We start from the raw sequence: 14,890 nt of genomic DNA on the forward strand, positions 1-14,890 counted from the left end.
CTAAACCTGCAGTCTCTCCTGTTCCTGCTCTGTGTCCACACTCTATCCCAGCAGTCTCTCCTGTTCCTGCTCTCTGTGTCCGCTTTCTATCCCTGTAGTCTCTCCTGTTCCTGCTCCCTGTGTCCGCACTCTATCCCTGCAGTCTCTTATATTCTTGCTCTCTGTGTCTGCACTCTATTCCTGCAGTCTCTCCTGTTCCTGCTCTCTGTGTTCGCACTCTATCCCTGCAGTCTTTCCTGTTCCTGCTCTCTGTGTCCGTGCTCTATTCCTGCAGTCAATGACAATGACAAAGTTTAATAGGACACAATGGTCTTTTATACACAGACCCCAAGCAGGGAGTCTCCATTGTTCACATAGATAGTTACTCCCAGGCATCTCTATGTCTGGGAGATAATTGAGTCACCTCTCGCTAAATCCATTATCTCCCGGATACAGAATTCCTTACATAAAACAAAAAAACAAAAGGGGGGATGGAGTTAGGTCCCGACACGAGTGGTTGCAGGTCCACAGAGCTCCATGCATGCGACCTAAAGTAGCCTAAATAACGATGAATCAAGGGACACCCCAAGCCAATACAAAGCCCACAGCAGCTTACCAAAAGATGTGGAGGAAGAATTAAAAGCCATAGCCGGATTGCTCCAGGTTTACCGTTGATATCAGGGACTTGCTGCGGAGGCCGCATGGTGAAAGCGGGCCCAATATGGCGGTGGTCCTCGACGACTTTTCAGACGACTCAGGCAATTCACTTCTTCACGGTATGGAAGATCTGGGCTATAAGAGTCTATCCAAACCTTCTCCACTGAAAGAGGTCACCTCTCCTCCTGTCACAACAGCTGTACTCATCTGTCTTCTGGCAGATCTCAGGCAATCACTCTCTGTTGAGGGAGGATATCAAAGGGTTCACACCACAGATACACATAGCTCACAGATATAAGAGCTGCAGAAACAGGTTCAGGACTGAACTTCAGCCCAAGTTCTCCTAAACCACCTGTGAAGCAACTACCCTGTTTATTTTGTTAAATTGGATTTTTCTCATTCGGTAGATAAAACACAGTCGAACGCCAGATACAGGAAAAACCGGTGGCCATCTTGTTTGCACGAAAGGAGGCAGCGGGACTTGGTCGTCGAGTGTCTGGAACTAAAATTGGATACTTAACTTCCTCATTTCAGCCTTGTGATGTCTACAATCTTGTTCCTGACATCCTTGGACAGCTCTTTGGTCTTGGCCATGGTGGAGAGTTTGGAATCTGATGGATTGATTGCTTCTGTAGACAGGTGTCTTTTATGCAGGTAACAAACTGAGATTATGAGCACTCCCTTTAAGAAAGTGCTTGTAATCAGCTCGTTACCTGTATAAAGGACACCTGGGAGCAAGAAATCTTGCTGATTGATAGGGAATCAAATACTTATTTCACTCATTAACATGCAAATCAATTTATAACTTTTTTTTTTTGTTATTCTGTCTCACTGTTAACATGCACCCACCATTAAAATTATAGACTGATTTGTCAGTGGGCAAACGTTCAAAATCAGCATGGGATCAAATACTCCCCCCCCCCCCCCCCCCCCCTCACTGTATGATATGTGGGGGATGCTCTGTATTGCTTTACTCGATGGTACACACTCACCACGAAACATGCGTAAATCAGAATGTGAGAGAATTCAAACAGAGCATTTGGAGATATTAGTGCTCTAGCCTTTGGTTATGTGTTAGCTATGCATCCTATGTTTGAAACAAATGTTTTGTTAGTATTTATGGAAAACAACCTTTGAGTGAAGGTGTTAAAGTAAGCTGTTTGTTCTGTTGGTGTGATGGAAATGTTTGTTATTTTGTGCAGGAATTATTGTTTGTGTATTAGTAGCAATTTGTTAATCAATAACCTGTGCTGCTTCTATTTTGAGTTTCGCATAATGTATCCGTTTTCAGAGATGTCTCTGCTCAATGATGTCACACCCCTAACTCTGTCACCCCCCTGTCACATCCAGTGATCACCCCCTCACTGTCACACTCCCCAGGTCTGTCACATCCAGTGATCACCCCCTCACTGTCACACTCCCCAGGTCTGTCACATCCAGTGATCACCCCCTCACTGTCACACTCCCCAGGTCTGTCCCATCCAGTGATCACCCACTCACTGTCACACTCCCCAGGTCTGTCACATCCAGTGATCACCCACTCGCTGTCACACTCCCCAGGTCTGTCACATCCAGTGATCACCCACTCGCTGTCACACTCCCCAGGTCTGTCACATCCAGTGATCACCCCCTCACTGTCACACTCCCCAGGTCTGTCCCATCCAGTGATCACCCACTCACTGTCACACTCCCCAGGTCTGTCCCATCCAGAGATCACCCACTCGCTGTCACACTCCCCAGGTCTGTCCCACCCAGTGATCACCCCCTCACTGTCACACTCCCCAGGTCTGTCACATCCAGTGATCAACCTCTCACTGTCACACTCCCCAGGTCTGTCACATCCAGTGATCACCCACTCACTGTCACACTCCCCAGGTCTGTCACATCCAGTGATCACCCCCTCACTGTCACACTCCCCAGGTCTGTCCCATCCAGTGATCACCCACTCACTGTCACACTCCCCAGGTCTGTCCCATCCAGTGATCACCCACTCACTGTCACACTCCCCAGGTCTTTCACATCCAGTGATCACCCACTCACTGTCACACTCCCCAGGTCTGTCCCATCCAGTGATCACCCACTCACTGTCACACTCCCCAGGTCTGTCCCATCCAGTGATAACCCCCTCACTGTCACACTCCCCAGTCTGTCCCATCCAGTGATAACCCCCTCACTGTCACACTCCCCAGGTCTGTCACATCCAGTGATCACCCACTGACTGTCACACTCCCCAGGTCTGTCACATCCAGTGATCACCCACTCACTGTCACACTCCCCAGGTCTGTCACATCCAGTGATCACCCACTCACTGTCACACTCCCCAGGTCTGTCACATCCAGTGATCACCCACTCACAGTCACACTCCCCAGGTCTGTCACATCCAGTGATCACCCACTCACAGTCACACTCCCCAGGTCTGTCACATCCAGTGATCACCCACTCACAGTCACACTCCCCAGGTCTGTCACATCCAGTGATCACCCACTCACTGTCACACTCCCCAGGTCTGTCACATCCAGTGATCACCCACTCACTGTCACACTCCCCAGGTCTGTCACATCCAGTGATAACCCCCTCACTGTCACACTCCCCAGGTCTGTCCCATCCAGTGATCACCCCTCACTGTCACACTTCCCAGGTCTGTCACATCCAGTGATCACCCACTCACTGTCACACTCCCCAGGTCTGTCACATCCAGTGATCACCCACTCACTGTCACACTCCCCAGGTCTGTCCCATCCAGTGATAACCTCTCACTGTCACACTCCCCAGGTCTGTCCCATCCAGTGATAACCCCCTCACTGTCACACTCCCCAGGTCTGTCCCATCCAGTGATAACCCCCTCACTGTCACACTCCCCAGGTCTGTCACATCCAGTGATCACCCACTCACTGTCACACTCCCCAGGTCTGTCACATCCAGTGATCACCCCTCACTGTCACACTTCCCAGGTCTGTCACATCCAGTGATCACCCACTCACTGTCACACTCCCCAGGTCTGTCACATCCAGTGATCACCCACTCACTGTCACACTCCCCAGGTCTGTCACATCCAGTGATCACCCACTCACTGTCACACTCCCCAGGTCTGTCACATCCAGTGATCACCCACTCACTGTCACACTCCCCAGGTCTGTCACATCCAGTGATCACCCCTCACTGTCACACTTCCCAGGTCTGTCACATCCAGTGATCACCCACTCACTGTCACACTCCCCAGGTCTGTCACATCCAGTGATCACCCACTCACTGTCACACTCCCCAGGTCTGTCCCATCCAGTGATCACCCCTCACTGTCACACTTCCCAGGTCTGTCACATCCAGTGATCACCCACTCACTGTCACACTCCCCAGGTCTGTCACATCCAGTGATAACCTCTCACTGTCACACTCCCCAGGTCTGTCACATCCATTGATCACCCCCTCACTGTCACACTCTCCAGGTCTGTCACATCCAGTGATCACCCTCTCACTGTCACACTCCCCAGGTCTGTCACATCCAGTGATCACCCCTCACTGTCACGCCCGGTGATCACCCCTCACTGCCACCCTCAGCTCTGTCACATGCAGTGATCACCCCCAGCTCAGTCACATTCAGTGATAAGCCCTCGCTGTCACATCCAGTGTTCACCTCTTACTGTCACCACTAGCTCTGTCACATCCAGTGCTCACCACCAAGGGAACGCCCCTAACTCTGTCACGGTCAAGGATCACCCCTACATTGCCGCTAGAATGCAGCTAGTGGGGTGTATCTGTGTTGATATATAATCATTCTGCCTGAACCATGTTTCTTGAGTTCTTAGATTATGTTCCCCTCTCCTACTGAAACCTGTTCTCACCAAGACATGGACATTCGCTGGACTGATCTTCCAAATTTCATCCCAACTGAACCCCAATTTTACCACATGACAGGAGGCTTCATATTTGCATAACTTTCTTTACTGAAAACTCCAGCAGCATAGAAACATAACAACCAATCAGAAAAAGTTATGATGCCCATAAAAGGCCCTGTCTATGACATCACTTCCTCTTTCTTTGCTGCTCCAGCCTACAGGTCAGAGTATGTTGCCTCTCTGGTATAACCTAGATTTTACATTGATTACATGATAATTACTTTATCTTTATTTTACCTCTATTTCTCCTGGCCCTCTTATACCTGTCCCCTTCCCTCCTATACTTGTTTTTACAATATCACACCTTGTATTCACAGTCTCTTGATATTACACTGAATACTGTATTGCCATCTGCGGGCGTCACTGCTGCCCGTGCCGCACTCGCTTTGCAGACCCGCCTCATATACTTGCCGAGGACTGTGTGGGGACGGGTGGAGGCAGGCCGGGTCGGTGTTTTTGTTCTCACCGCGCTACGGACCCACGACCGTGAGTCCATTGCGCACTTTCGGGTGCGAGCGGCGGCCATCTTGGATCTCGCGGCTCGCGAGATACACTACGGCCGCCTTCCCTGCTCGCTCTGCGGATCGGGATTCACCCGATCGGCACGTTCAGCAGTTGTCAGCAGTAAGATTATTAAGCACCACGTACCTTGGACGTGGTAGACGAATGGCACGAGGACAGTTCACCTTCGGAGGAGAAAGAGTGGCAGGACCTACCCCCCCCCCCCCCACCTCCTCGAGATACGTCAGAGAGAGCATACTCGGCGACGACGACCGAGGCAGAGAGAGCCCCAGTGGCACCAACACCAGAATGGCCGAGGATGGAACGTTCATGGACCAACAAGGGACCCCACATCCCCGTAACATCCGACACCCACGATCCTCAGAGTGGAGCCTCCCGGACCATCTAACGTGGTTCGTGCATTATTGGCTGCGCAAACCTCTGGAAAAAGAGGTACGGGCACGCCTCAAGGCCGAATGCACGCCTCAAGGGACCACTGCTACCTGACAAAATAGCACTGACACCCGAGTTTGACATGTCGCGTTCGCGGCAAGACCCTCGAAAGGGTGTGGAGAAAGGCATGAAGGCAGCACACGACAAAGTGCTGGATTTGTTCGGCCCCATCGCTAAGATGTTCTATTTTGCAGATCTAGCACTCAATCAGGGCTCTCAACTCGACCCTAACATCATACGAGAATGGGCTCAACGATCAATATGCCTTCTGGGCAACGCAAACACCGCATTGTGCACCGAAAGACGCAAGTCGGCACTGATCCGCATAGATAACAAGCTCCTGGATCTAGGGGCAAAGGAATTCGGCCCGAAAACACAAGGACTGTTATTTGGCGACGCTTTCATTGCAGAGCTTAAAAAACACATGAACCTATTCACCACCTTGAATAAGGCCCAAACCTCACTCAAGCAGGTTTTCCACACCCCCACAGGAAGAGTTGTTTTTGGGAGGGCTGGTCGGCAGTGGAACCGAGCCACCAGCCGCTTTTGGGCGACAGGTTCCAGATCGTACCCACAAGCTCCAAGCTTCTTCCCGTCTACAACACAAAGGCCCTCATCGTACAGAGTGGCAGGAAGAACTAGAGGCTTCAGAGGTCGGGGACGCGGCCGTTTCGCTAATGGTGAGTCCACCTACATACCAAAATGTTTCCAGTTTTGTAGCAGGCAGCCTGTCCTTTTTCTTACAGAACTGGGAGGTAATTACCAAAGACGCCTGGGTGCTCCAGACAGTACAAGGCTTCATCATAGAGTTTTACTCACGACCCGTACAAACCGCCCCCATCTCCAATACATATGTCAGCAGAACAAGAACACCTGGTGGACGAGGAGATCCACACATTCTTCAAAAAAGGCGCGATACAATACGCACCAGGTGGGGGAAGCTTCCTAAGCAACATCTTCCTGGTCACGAAGAAAACAGTCAACTACAGACCAGTTATCAACCTCCAACAGTTGAATTCCTACGTAATATACAGACATTTCAAGATGGAAGGAATCCATCTTCTGCAAGACCTTCTCATCAAGAACAACTGGTTTACGCGACTGGATCTCAAAGACCTGTCAGTACCAGTCAGTACCTGTCAGTACCAGTGGACATAAACTACCGGAGTCTTCTTCACTTCCGATGGAGAGGACAGTTTACATGTCTGCCATTCGGCCTCAGTTCGGCTCCGTGGTGCTTCACAAAGCTGCTGAGACCAGTGATGGCACACATCCGAACCTTGGGCATACGATGTCTCGTATACCTGGACGATTTGCTAATCTTCTGCGAATCCGCTTCCAGACTGCGATTGCAGACGAAATTTGTCGTCCACTTTCTGGAATCTTTGGGTTTTGTAGTGTACAGACAAAATCATCTCTCTCTCCCTCCCAGTCGGTCCAATTCCTCGGCTTCGACATCGACTCGAAGGACTGCATTCTACAGCTACCTTCGGCGAAGATACCCTCAATACAGAAGGAAATCAGACAGGTACTGAGGATGGATACGATACCGCTCAGAATGCTCGCCCGGATTGTGGGACTCCCCTCCTCCTCCTCCATACAAGCGATATTCCTGGGCCCGTTACACTGCAGAGCCATGCAATGGCTGAAGGCGAGATATCTACGCACCGGACATTCATACGACCACTGGATCCCACTGTCGGCAGAAGTGAGAATGGAACTTCGATGGTGGTTACTTCAAATACAAGCCTGGAATGGCAAGGCGATCTTTGGCTCTTCCCCAGATTTAATCGTGTAGTCGGACGCCAGCCTATGGGGATGTGGCGCCCACTGCGCGGATGCCTCCACGGGAGGCCCATGGCAAAGGGGAGGAGACCGACCTACACATCAACTGCCTGGAACTGATCGCGGGGTCCTTCGCCATCCGCAGCCTGGCCAAGGACAGGTCGAACTGCTGCATTTTGCTCCTCATGGACAATGTTTCGGCGGTGCAGTACATCAACCGCCTGGGCGGAGCCTGATCACAAGATCTGACAGAAGCCACGAAAGACATCTACAGATTTTGCCTAGCACGGAACATCACGCTACAGGCGGAATATCTGCCGGGAATCTCCAATCTGACTGCGGACTGGTTCTCGTGCCACTGGCGAGACAACAGCGATTGGAAACTCAACAAAGAGATTTTCCTGGAACTACGACGGTGGAAAGACCCACTAATAATAGATCTGTTTGCCTCCAGGACCAATCACCAACTACCGACATACTACAGTTGGCTTCCGGATCCGAAAGGCAAAGCTGCGGACGCATTTCTACAAACCTGGCCCAAACACGCAACCACATGATATCGCTCCTTCTCATAACACCCCTCTGGTGGAGTCAACCATGGTCGACACATCTTCTGGAGATGTGTCGCAAAACCCCCTCTACTTCTGACAGGACCTCGAGGGGAAGCCCACACCCTTGTCCTGACGATTTCAGGGGATCCTGGTCAGTCCTCGGCCTATCACAATCAACTATAGGCTATATTTCCGCCTGGTCTGCCTGGTGTAATTGGTGTGTGGAAAGGGACTCCGATCCCTTTACTGCCCCTGTCCCACTAATCCTTAACTACCTATCTCATCTGTTCTCGTTGGGTTGATCATATCGATCCCTCAATGTGATCAGATCAGCCATATCGGTGGCACACGTTCCGGTACAAGGCAGCCCAGTGGGTCAAGATCCACTGGTTTGTCGGCTACTGCGAGGTGCCAAATTAACAAGGCCTCCGGCACCCAAATATTCACACCTCTGGCAGATGGATGTAGTGCTGAAATTCCTTGGGGGATGGCCAGACAATCCCTATCTGTCGCTGAAACAACTTTCAGCCAAACTGACCCTCTTTTTTTCGACGGGTGGCTGATGTTAGAGCACTCGATGTGGATGGTTTCTCTCTCACACCGGAAGGAGTTACCTTTTCCATATCGAGACGGACTAAGTCAGATTCATCTTCAGTGTCATACCCGTACTTTGGGTCAGACCCCAAACTATGTGTAGTCAGGACACTAATGAGATATACCGAAATCTCAGCTCCCTCCGAACTACTTCGACGGGTCAGCTCCTGATGTCTTACGTAAAACCTCACAGACCGGTGTCTACGACAACGCTGGCTAGATGGGTCTGCTGGCTATTATTGTTAGCTGGGGTTGAACCTTGCTTCGGGGGAACACTCGGTCAGAGGTGCGGCAACCTCACAAGCTTTATCGGCAGGCACCTCCTTAGCCGACATTATGCGCGGCGCGGATTGGTCACGAGAGAGTATGTTTAGGACATTTTATTTTCGTCAAACATCTCATGCTTCCTTCACATTGATTAATTCTAAGCTTTAAAAATGCAAATATGAAGCCTCCTGTCATGTGGTAAAATTGAAGATTATATTAGCTTTAGTGTACTAATAATCTTAATTTTAGTAATGACAGGAGGCAAATATTTCAGACCCTGTAGGACCCCTCCCATATCATAATCAGGTTGAATAGAATACACTTTATGTTCAGGAAGACATGTATCAGTATATTTGGTTATATGGTTAAATACTTAGACATGTACCTTTAAGAGGATTGTATAGGGTTGAATAATTAGACATGTACCTTAAGAGTGTTATATATATTAAATAACATAATTTTAGAATTTGTAATATGTATTGATTCATTATCCATTCAGGCATCCATTGTTATGTCAGATTCTTAATGTTTATTATATGCGGGCAACTTGCCACGTCAGAGACCTTTCACCTTTTTCTTTTCTTTCAGTGTGAACGTCTTCTCAACAAGACAAAGATTCATCTTCCATACCTCTACATCAAGGATCTACTGGAGATTGAAACTTTATTGTGTTATTGAACTGTTGGAACTTAATATGATAAAGTTATTTATGGTTGTTATTTGTTGTTTTCGCTTCAAAGAAAGAGGAAGTGATGTCATAGACAGGGCCTTTTATGGCATCATAACTTTTTCTGATTGGTTGTTATGTTTCTATGCTGCTGGAGTTTTCAGTAAAGAAAGTTATGCAAATATTCGCCTCCTGTCATTACTAAAATTAAGATTATTAGTACACTAAAGCTAATATAATCTTCAATTTCATTGTGAACCCTAAATCAAAGCTCTGTCATGTTTTGCAGGATTTGCTCTTCAGATTCAGTGCTATCAGTGTGAGGAATTCCAACCCAATGACTGCTCTTCCCCAGAGTTTATTGTCAACTGCACAGTCAATGTCCAGAACATGTGTCAGAAGGAGGTCATGGAGAAGAGTGATGGTGAGGCTCATGTGATCATTACAAGATAAAAGCAATGCAGCGGTGTGATTGTCACCATATAGTCTATAACCAATGACTGTAAAACTCCCTTACTACAGAGGGATAATCTGAGATGTCTGTATGAATGAAGGGCTGCATGTAACATGAAATGTGTCTGTCTGCCTGTGTGTCTGTCTGTGTATACAGTGTATCTGTCTGTAGGTCTATACAGTATCTGTCTGCCTGTCTTTCTGTCTATACAAGATCTGTCTGTCTGTCTATCCAGTGTCTGTCTGTAGGTCTTTCTGCCTGTCTGTCTGTCTATACAGTGTATCTGTCTGTCTGTCTGTAGGTCTATACAGGATCTGTCTGCTTATATATATATATATATACAGTGTCTGTCTGCAGGTCTATACAGAATTTGTCTGTCTGTCTATACATCGTCTGCCTGCCTGTTTGGCAATTCAGGATCTGTCTGTCTGTAGGTCTATACAGGATCTGTCTGCCTGTCTGTCTATCTATACAGTGTCTTTCTATAGGTCCAGGGCCGGACTGGCCCACCGGGATACCGGGAAATTTCCCGGTGGGCCAGGGAGACATGTGGGTGTCCTGCGGCCGCATGGAGAGCTTGGATGGCGGTCGCAGGGGAAGCTCTTCTGGCGGCCGCATGGGGGAGCTGGCTGTTCTGTCTCTGCTCCCCCTCGCGCGCTAGAAATAGACCGGGGCCGGAATATGATGTCATATTCCGGCCCCGGTCTCATTAAGCTGCGCGCGAGAGAGTGGGAGCAGAGACAGAACAGCCAGCTCCCCCATGCGGCCGCCAGAAGAGCTTCCCTTGCGACCGCCATCCAAGCTCTCCATGCGGCCGCCAGCACAGCTATCAGTCTGCCCACCCACCCGCCCACACAGGTACCAAAAAGTATGTATGTCAGTGGGAGTGTGTGTGTGTCATGCTGTGTGTGTCTGTGTCATGCTGTGTGTGTCTGTCTGTCATGGTGTGTGTGTCATACTGTGTGTGTCTGTCTGTGTCATGGTTTGTGTGTCTGTCTGTGTCATGGTGTGTGTGTCATGCTGTCTGTGTCATGGTTTGTGTGTCATGCTGTGTGTGTCTGTCTGTGTCATGCTGTGTGTGTCTGGCTGTGTCATGCTGTGTGTCTGTGTCATGCTGTGTGTCTGTCTGTGTCATGCTGTGTGTCTGTGTCATGCTGTGTGTGTCTGTCTGTGTCATGCTGTGTGTCTGTCTGTGTCATGCTGTGTGTCTGTGTCATGCTGTGTGTCTGTGTCATGCTGTGTGTGTCTGTCTGTGTCATGCTGTGTGTCTGTCTGTGTCATGGTGTTTGTGTGTGTCATGGTGTTTGTGTGTGTCTGTGTCATGGTGTTTGTCTGTGTCACGGTGTGTCTGTATCATGGTGTGTGTGTGTGTCTGTCTGTGTCACGGTGTGTGTCTGTCATGGTGTGTGTGTGTGTCTGTCTGTGTCATGGTCCAGGGCCGGACTGGCCCACCGGGATACCGGGAAATTTCCCGGTGGGCCGTCGGCACCTGGGGCCGGGGAGACATGTGGGTGTCCTGCGGCCGCATGGAGAGCTTGGATGGCGGCACTGGTGGTGCAGGCTGTTCTGTCTCTGCTCCCCCTCCCTCGCATGCTAGAAATAGACCGGGGCCGGAATATGACGTCATATTCCGGCCCCGGTCTCATTAAGCTGCGCGCGAGGGAGGGGGAGCAGAGGCAGAACAGCCAGCTCCCCCATGCGGCCGCCAGAAGAGCTTCCCCTGCGGCCGCCATCCAAGCTCTCCATGCGGCCGCCAGCACAGCTATCAGTCTGCCCACCCACCCACCCACACAGGTACCAAAAAGTATGTATGTCAGTGGGAGTGTGTGTGTCATGCTGTGTGTGTCTGTCTGTCATGGTGTGTGTGTCTGTCTGTCATGGTGTGTGTGTCTGTCTGTCATGGTGTGTGTGTCTGTCTGTGTCATGGTGTGTGTGTCTGTCTGTGTCATGCTGTGTGTCTGTCTGTGTCATGCTGTGTTTCTATCTGTGTCATGCTGTGTGTCTGTCTGTGTCATGGTGTGTGTGTCATGCTGTGTGTGTCTGTCTGTGTCATGCTGTGTGTCTGTCTGTCATGGTGTGTGTGTCTGGCTGTGTCATGCTGTGTGTCTGTGTCATGCTGTGTGTCTGTGTCATGCTGTGTGTCTGTGTCATGCTGTGTGTCTGTGTCATGCTGTGTGTCTGTGTCATGCTGTGTGTCTGTCTGTCATGCTGTGTGTCTGTCTGTCATGATGTGTGTGTGTCATGCTGTGTGTGTCTGTGTCATGCTGTGTGTGTCTGTCTGTGTCATGCTGTGTGTGTCTGTCTGTGTCATGCTGTGTGTCTGTCTGTGTCATGGTGTTTATGTGTGTCTGTTTGTGTCACGGTGTGTGTGTGTCTGTCATGGTGTGTGTGTGTGTCTGTCTGTGTCATGGTCCACGGCCGGACTGGCCCACCGGGATACCGGGAAATTTCCCGGTGGGCCGTCGGCACCTGGGGCCGGGGAGACATGTGGGTGTCCTGCGGCCGCATGGAGAGCTTGGATGGCGGCACTGGTGGAGCAGGCTGTTCTGTCTCTGCTCCCCCTCCCTCGCATGCTAGAAATAGACCGGGGCTGGAATATGACGTCATATTCCGGCCCCGGTCTCATTAAGCTGCGCGCGAGAGAGTGGGAGCAGAGACAGAACAGCCAGCTCCCCCATGCGGCCGCCAGAAGAGCTTCCCCTGCGGCCGCCATCCAAGCTCTCCATGCGGCCGCCAGCACAGCTATCAGTCTGCCCACCCACCCACCCACACAGGTACCAAAAAGTATGTATGTCAGTGGGAGTGTGTGTGTCATGCTGTGTGTGTGTCATGCTGTGTGTGTCTGTCTGTCATGCTGTGTGTGTCTGTCTGTCATGCTGTGTGTGTCTGTCTGTCATGCTGTGTGTGTCTGTCTGTCATGGTGTGTGTGTCTGTCTGTGTCATGGTGTGTGTGTCTGTCTGTGTCATGGTGTGTGTGTCTGTCTGTGTCATGGTGTGTGTGTCTGTCTGTGTCATGGTGTGTGTCTGTCTGTGTCATGCTGTGTGTGTCTGTCTGTGTCATGCTGTGTGTGTCATGCTGTGTGTGTCTGTCTGTGTCATGCTGTGTGTCTGTCTGTCATGGTGTGTGTGTTATGCTGTGTGTGTCTGGCTGTGTCATGCTGTGTGTCTGTGTCATGCTGTGTGTCTGTGTCATGCTGTGTGTCTGTGTCATGCTGTGTGTCTGTGTCATGCTGTGTGTCTGTGTCATGCTGTGTGTCTGTCTGTCATGCTGTGTGTCTGTGTCATGCTGTGTGTCTGTCTGTCATGGTGTGTGTGTCTGTCTGTGTCATGCTGTGTGTCTGTCTGTGTCATGGTGTTTGTGTGTGTCTGTCTTTGTCACGGTGTGTGTGTGTCTGTCATGGTGTGTGTGTGTGTCTGTCTGTGTCATGGTCCAGGGCCGGACTGGCCCACCGGGTTACCGGGAAATTTCCCGGTGGGCCGTCGGCACCTGGGGCCGGGGAGACATGTGGGTGTCCTGCGGCCGCATGGAGAGCTTGGATGGCGGCACTGGTGGAGCAGGCTGTTCTGTCTCTGCTCCCCCTCCCTCGCATGCTAGAAATAGACCGGGGCCGGAATATGACGTCATATTCCGGCCCCGGTCTCATTAAGCTGCGCGCGAGAGAGTGGGAGCAGAGACAGAACAGCCAGCTCCCCCATGCGGCCGCCAGAAGAGCTTCCCCTGCGGCCGCCATCCAAGCTCTCCATGCGGCCGCCAGCACAGCTATCAGTCTGCCCACCCACCCACCCACACAGGTACCAAAAAGTATGTATGTATGTCAGTGGGAGTGTGTGTGTCATGCTGTGTGTGTGTCATGCTGTGTGTGTCTGTCTGTGTCATGGTGTGTGTGTCTGTCTGTGTCATGGTGTGTGTGTCTGTCTGTGTCATGGTGTGTGTGTCTGTCTGTGTCATGGTGTGTGTGTCTGTCTGTGTCATGGTGTGTGTGTCTGTCTGTGTCATGATGTGTCTGCCTGTGTCATGGTGTGTGTCTGTCTGTGTCATGCTGTGTGTCTCTGTGTCATGCTGTGTGTCTCTGTGTCATGCTGTGTGTCTCTGTGTCATGCTGTGTGTCTGTCTGTGTCATGCTGTGTGTGTCATGCTGTGTGTCTGTCTGTCATGGTGTGTGTGTCTGTCTGTCATGGTGTGTGTGTGTGTCTGTCTGTGTCATGCTGTGTGTCTGTGTCGTGTGTGTGTCTGTGTCACGGTGTGTCTGTATCATGGTGTGTGTGTGTCTGTCTGTCTGTGTCATGGTCTGTGTCATGGTGTGTCTGTCATGGTGTGTCTGTCATGGTGTGTGTGTGTGTGTGTCTGTCGTGGTGTGTGTGTGGGTGTGTCTGTCGTGGTGTGTGTGTGGGTGTGTCTGTCGTGGTGTGTGTGTGGGTGTCGTTGTGTGTGTGTGTGTGTGTCAGTCGTGGTGTCTGTGTGTGTTTTTAAAAAGAGTGTTTTACTCACCTTTTTTTTTTTCCAACGTCGTGCTGGTCTCTGCCTCTATGACTGAGATCATCAAGCTTGATGATCTCAGCCAATCCGCACTGACACAGGAAGCGCCTCTAGTGACCATCTGAGTGTCTGTCACTAGAGGTGTCACTAGGAAGCAATGTAAACACTGCCTTTTCTCTGAAAAGTCAGTGTTTACATTCAAAAGCCTACACGGACATGCTATAGACACCAGAACCACTACATTAAGCTGTGTGTGTGTGCGCCTACTAGTGAGTGAGCTTGCTTGCATGATACAGATACTCAGAACAAACCAATAAATACCTATATTATCCACAGATACCGAGAACAAACCACTAAATACTTCTATTATACACAGATACCCATAGCAAACCAATAAATACTTCTATTATATACAGATACCCAGAGCAAACCAATAAATACTTCTATTATACACAGATACCCAGAACAAACCAATAAATACCTCTATTATCCACAGATACCCAAAACAAACCACTAAATACTTCTATTATACACAGATACCCATAGCAAACCAATAAATATTTCTATTATACACAGATACCCAGAGCAAACCAATAAATACTTCTATTATAC

At 50.1% G+C, this 14,890-nt stretch overlaps 1 protein-coding gene across 1 annotated transcript in view; it reads left to right on the forward strand.

The window, feature by feature from the left end:
- LYPD1 (LY6/PLAUR domain containing 1) overlaps positions 1-14,890 on the forward strand; it is a 201,168-nt gene that overhangs the window by 73,286 nt on the left and 112,992 nt on the right. The window contains exon 2 of the mRNA XM_063429132.1: positions 9,637-9,771. Within this exon, the coding sequence (XP_063285202.1) occupies positions 9,637-9,771 (135 nt within the window). The remainder of the gene's footprint in view (positions 1-9,636; positions 9,772-14,890) is intronic.

The sequence above is a fragment of the Pelobates fuscus genome, chromosome 8 (genome assembly GCF_036172605.1).
Source record: "Pelobates fuscus isolate aPelFus1 chromosome 8, aPelFus1.pri, whole genome shotgun sequence".
NCBI lineage: Eukaryota > Metazoa > Chordata > Amphibia > Anura > Pelobatidae > Pelobates > Pelobates fuscus.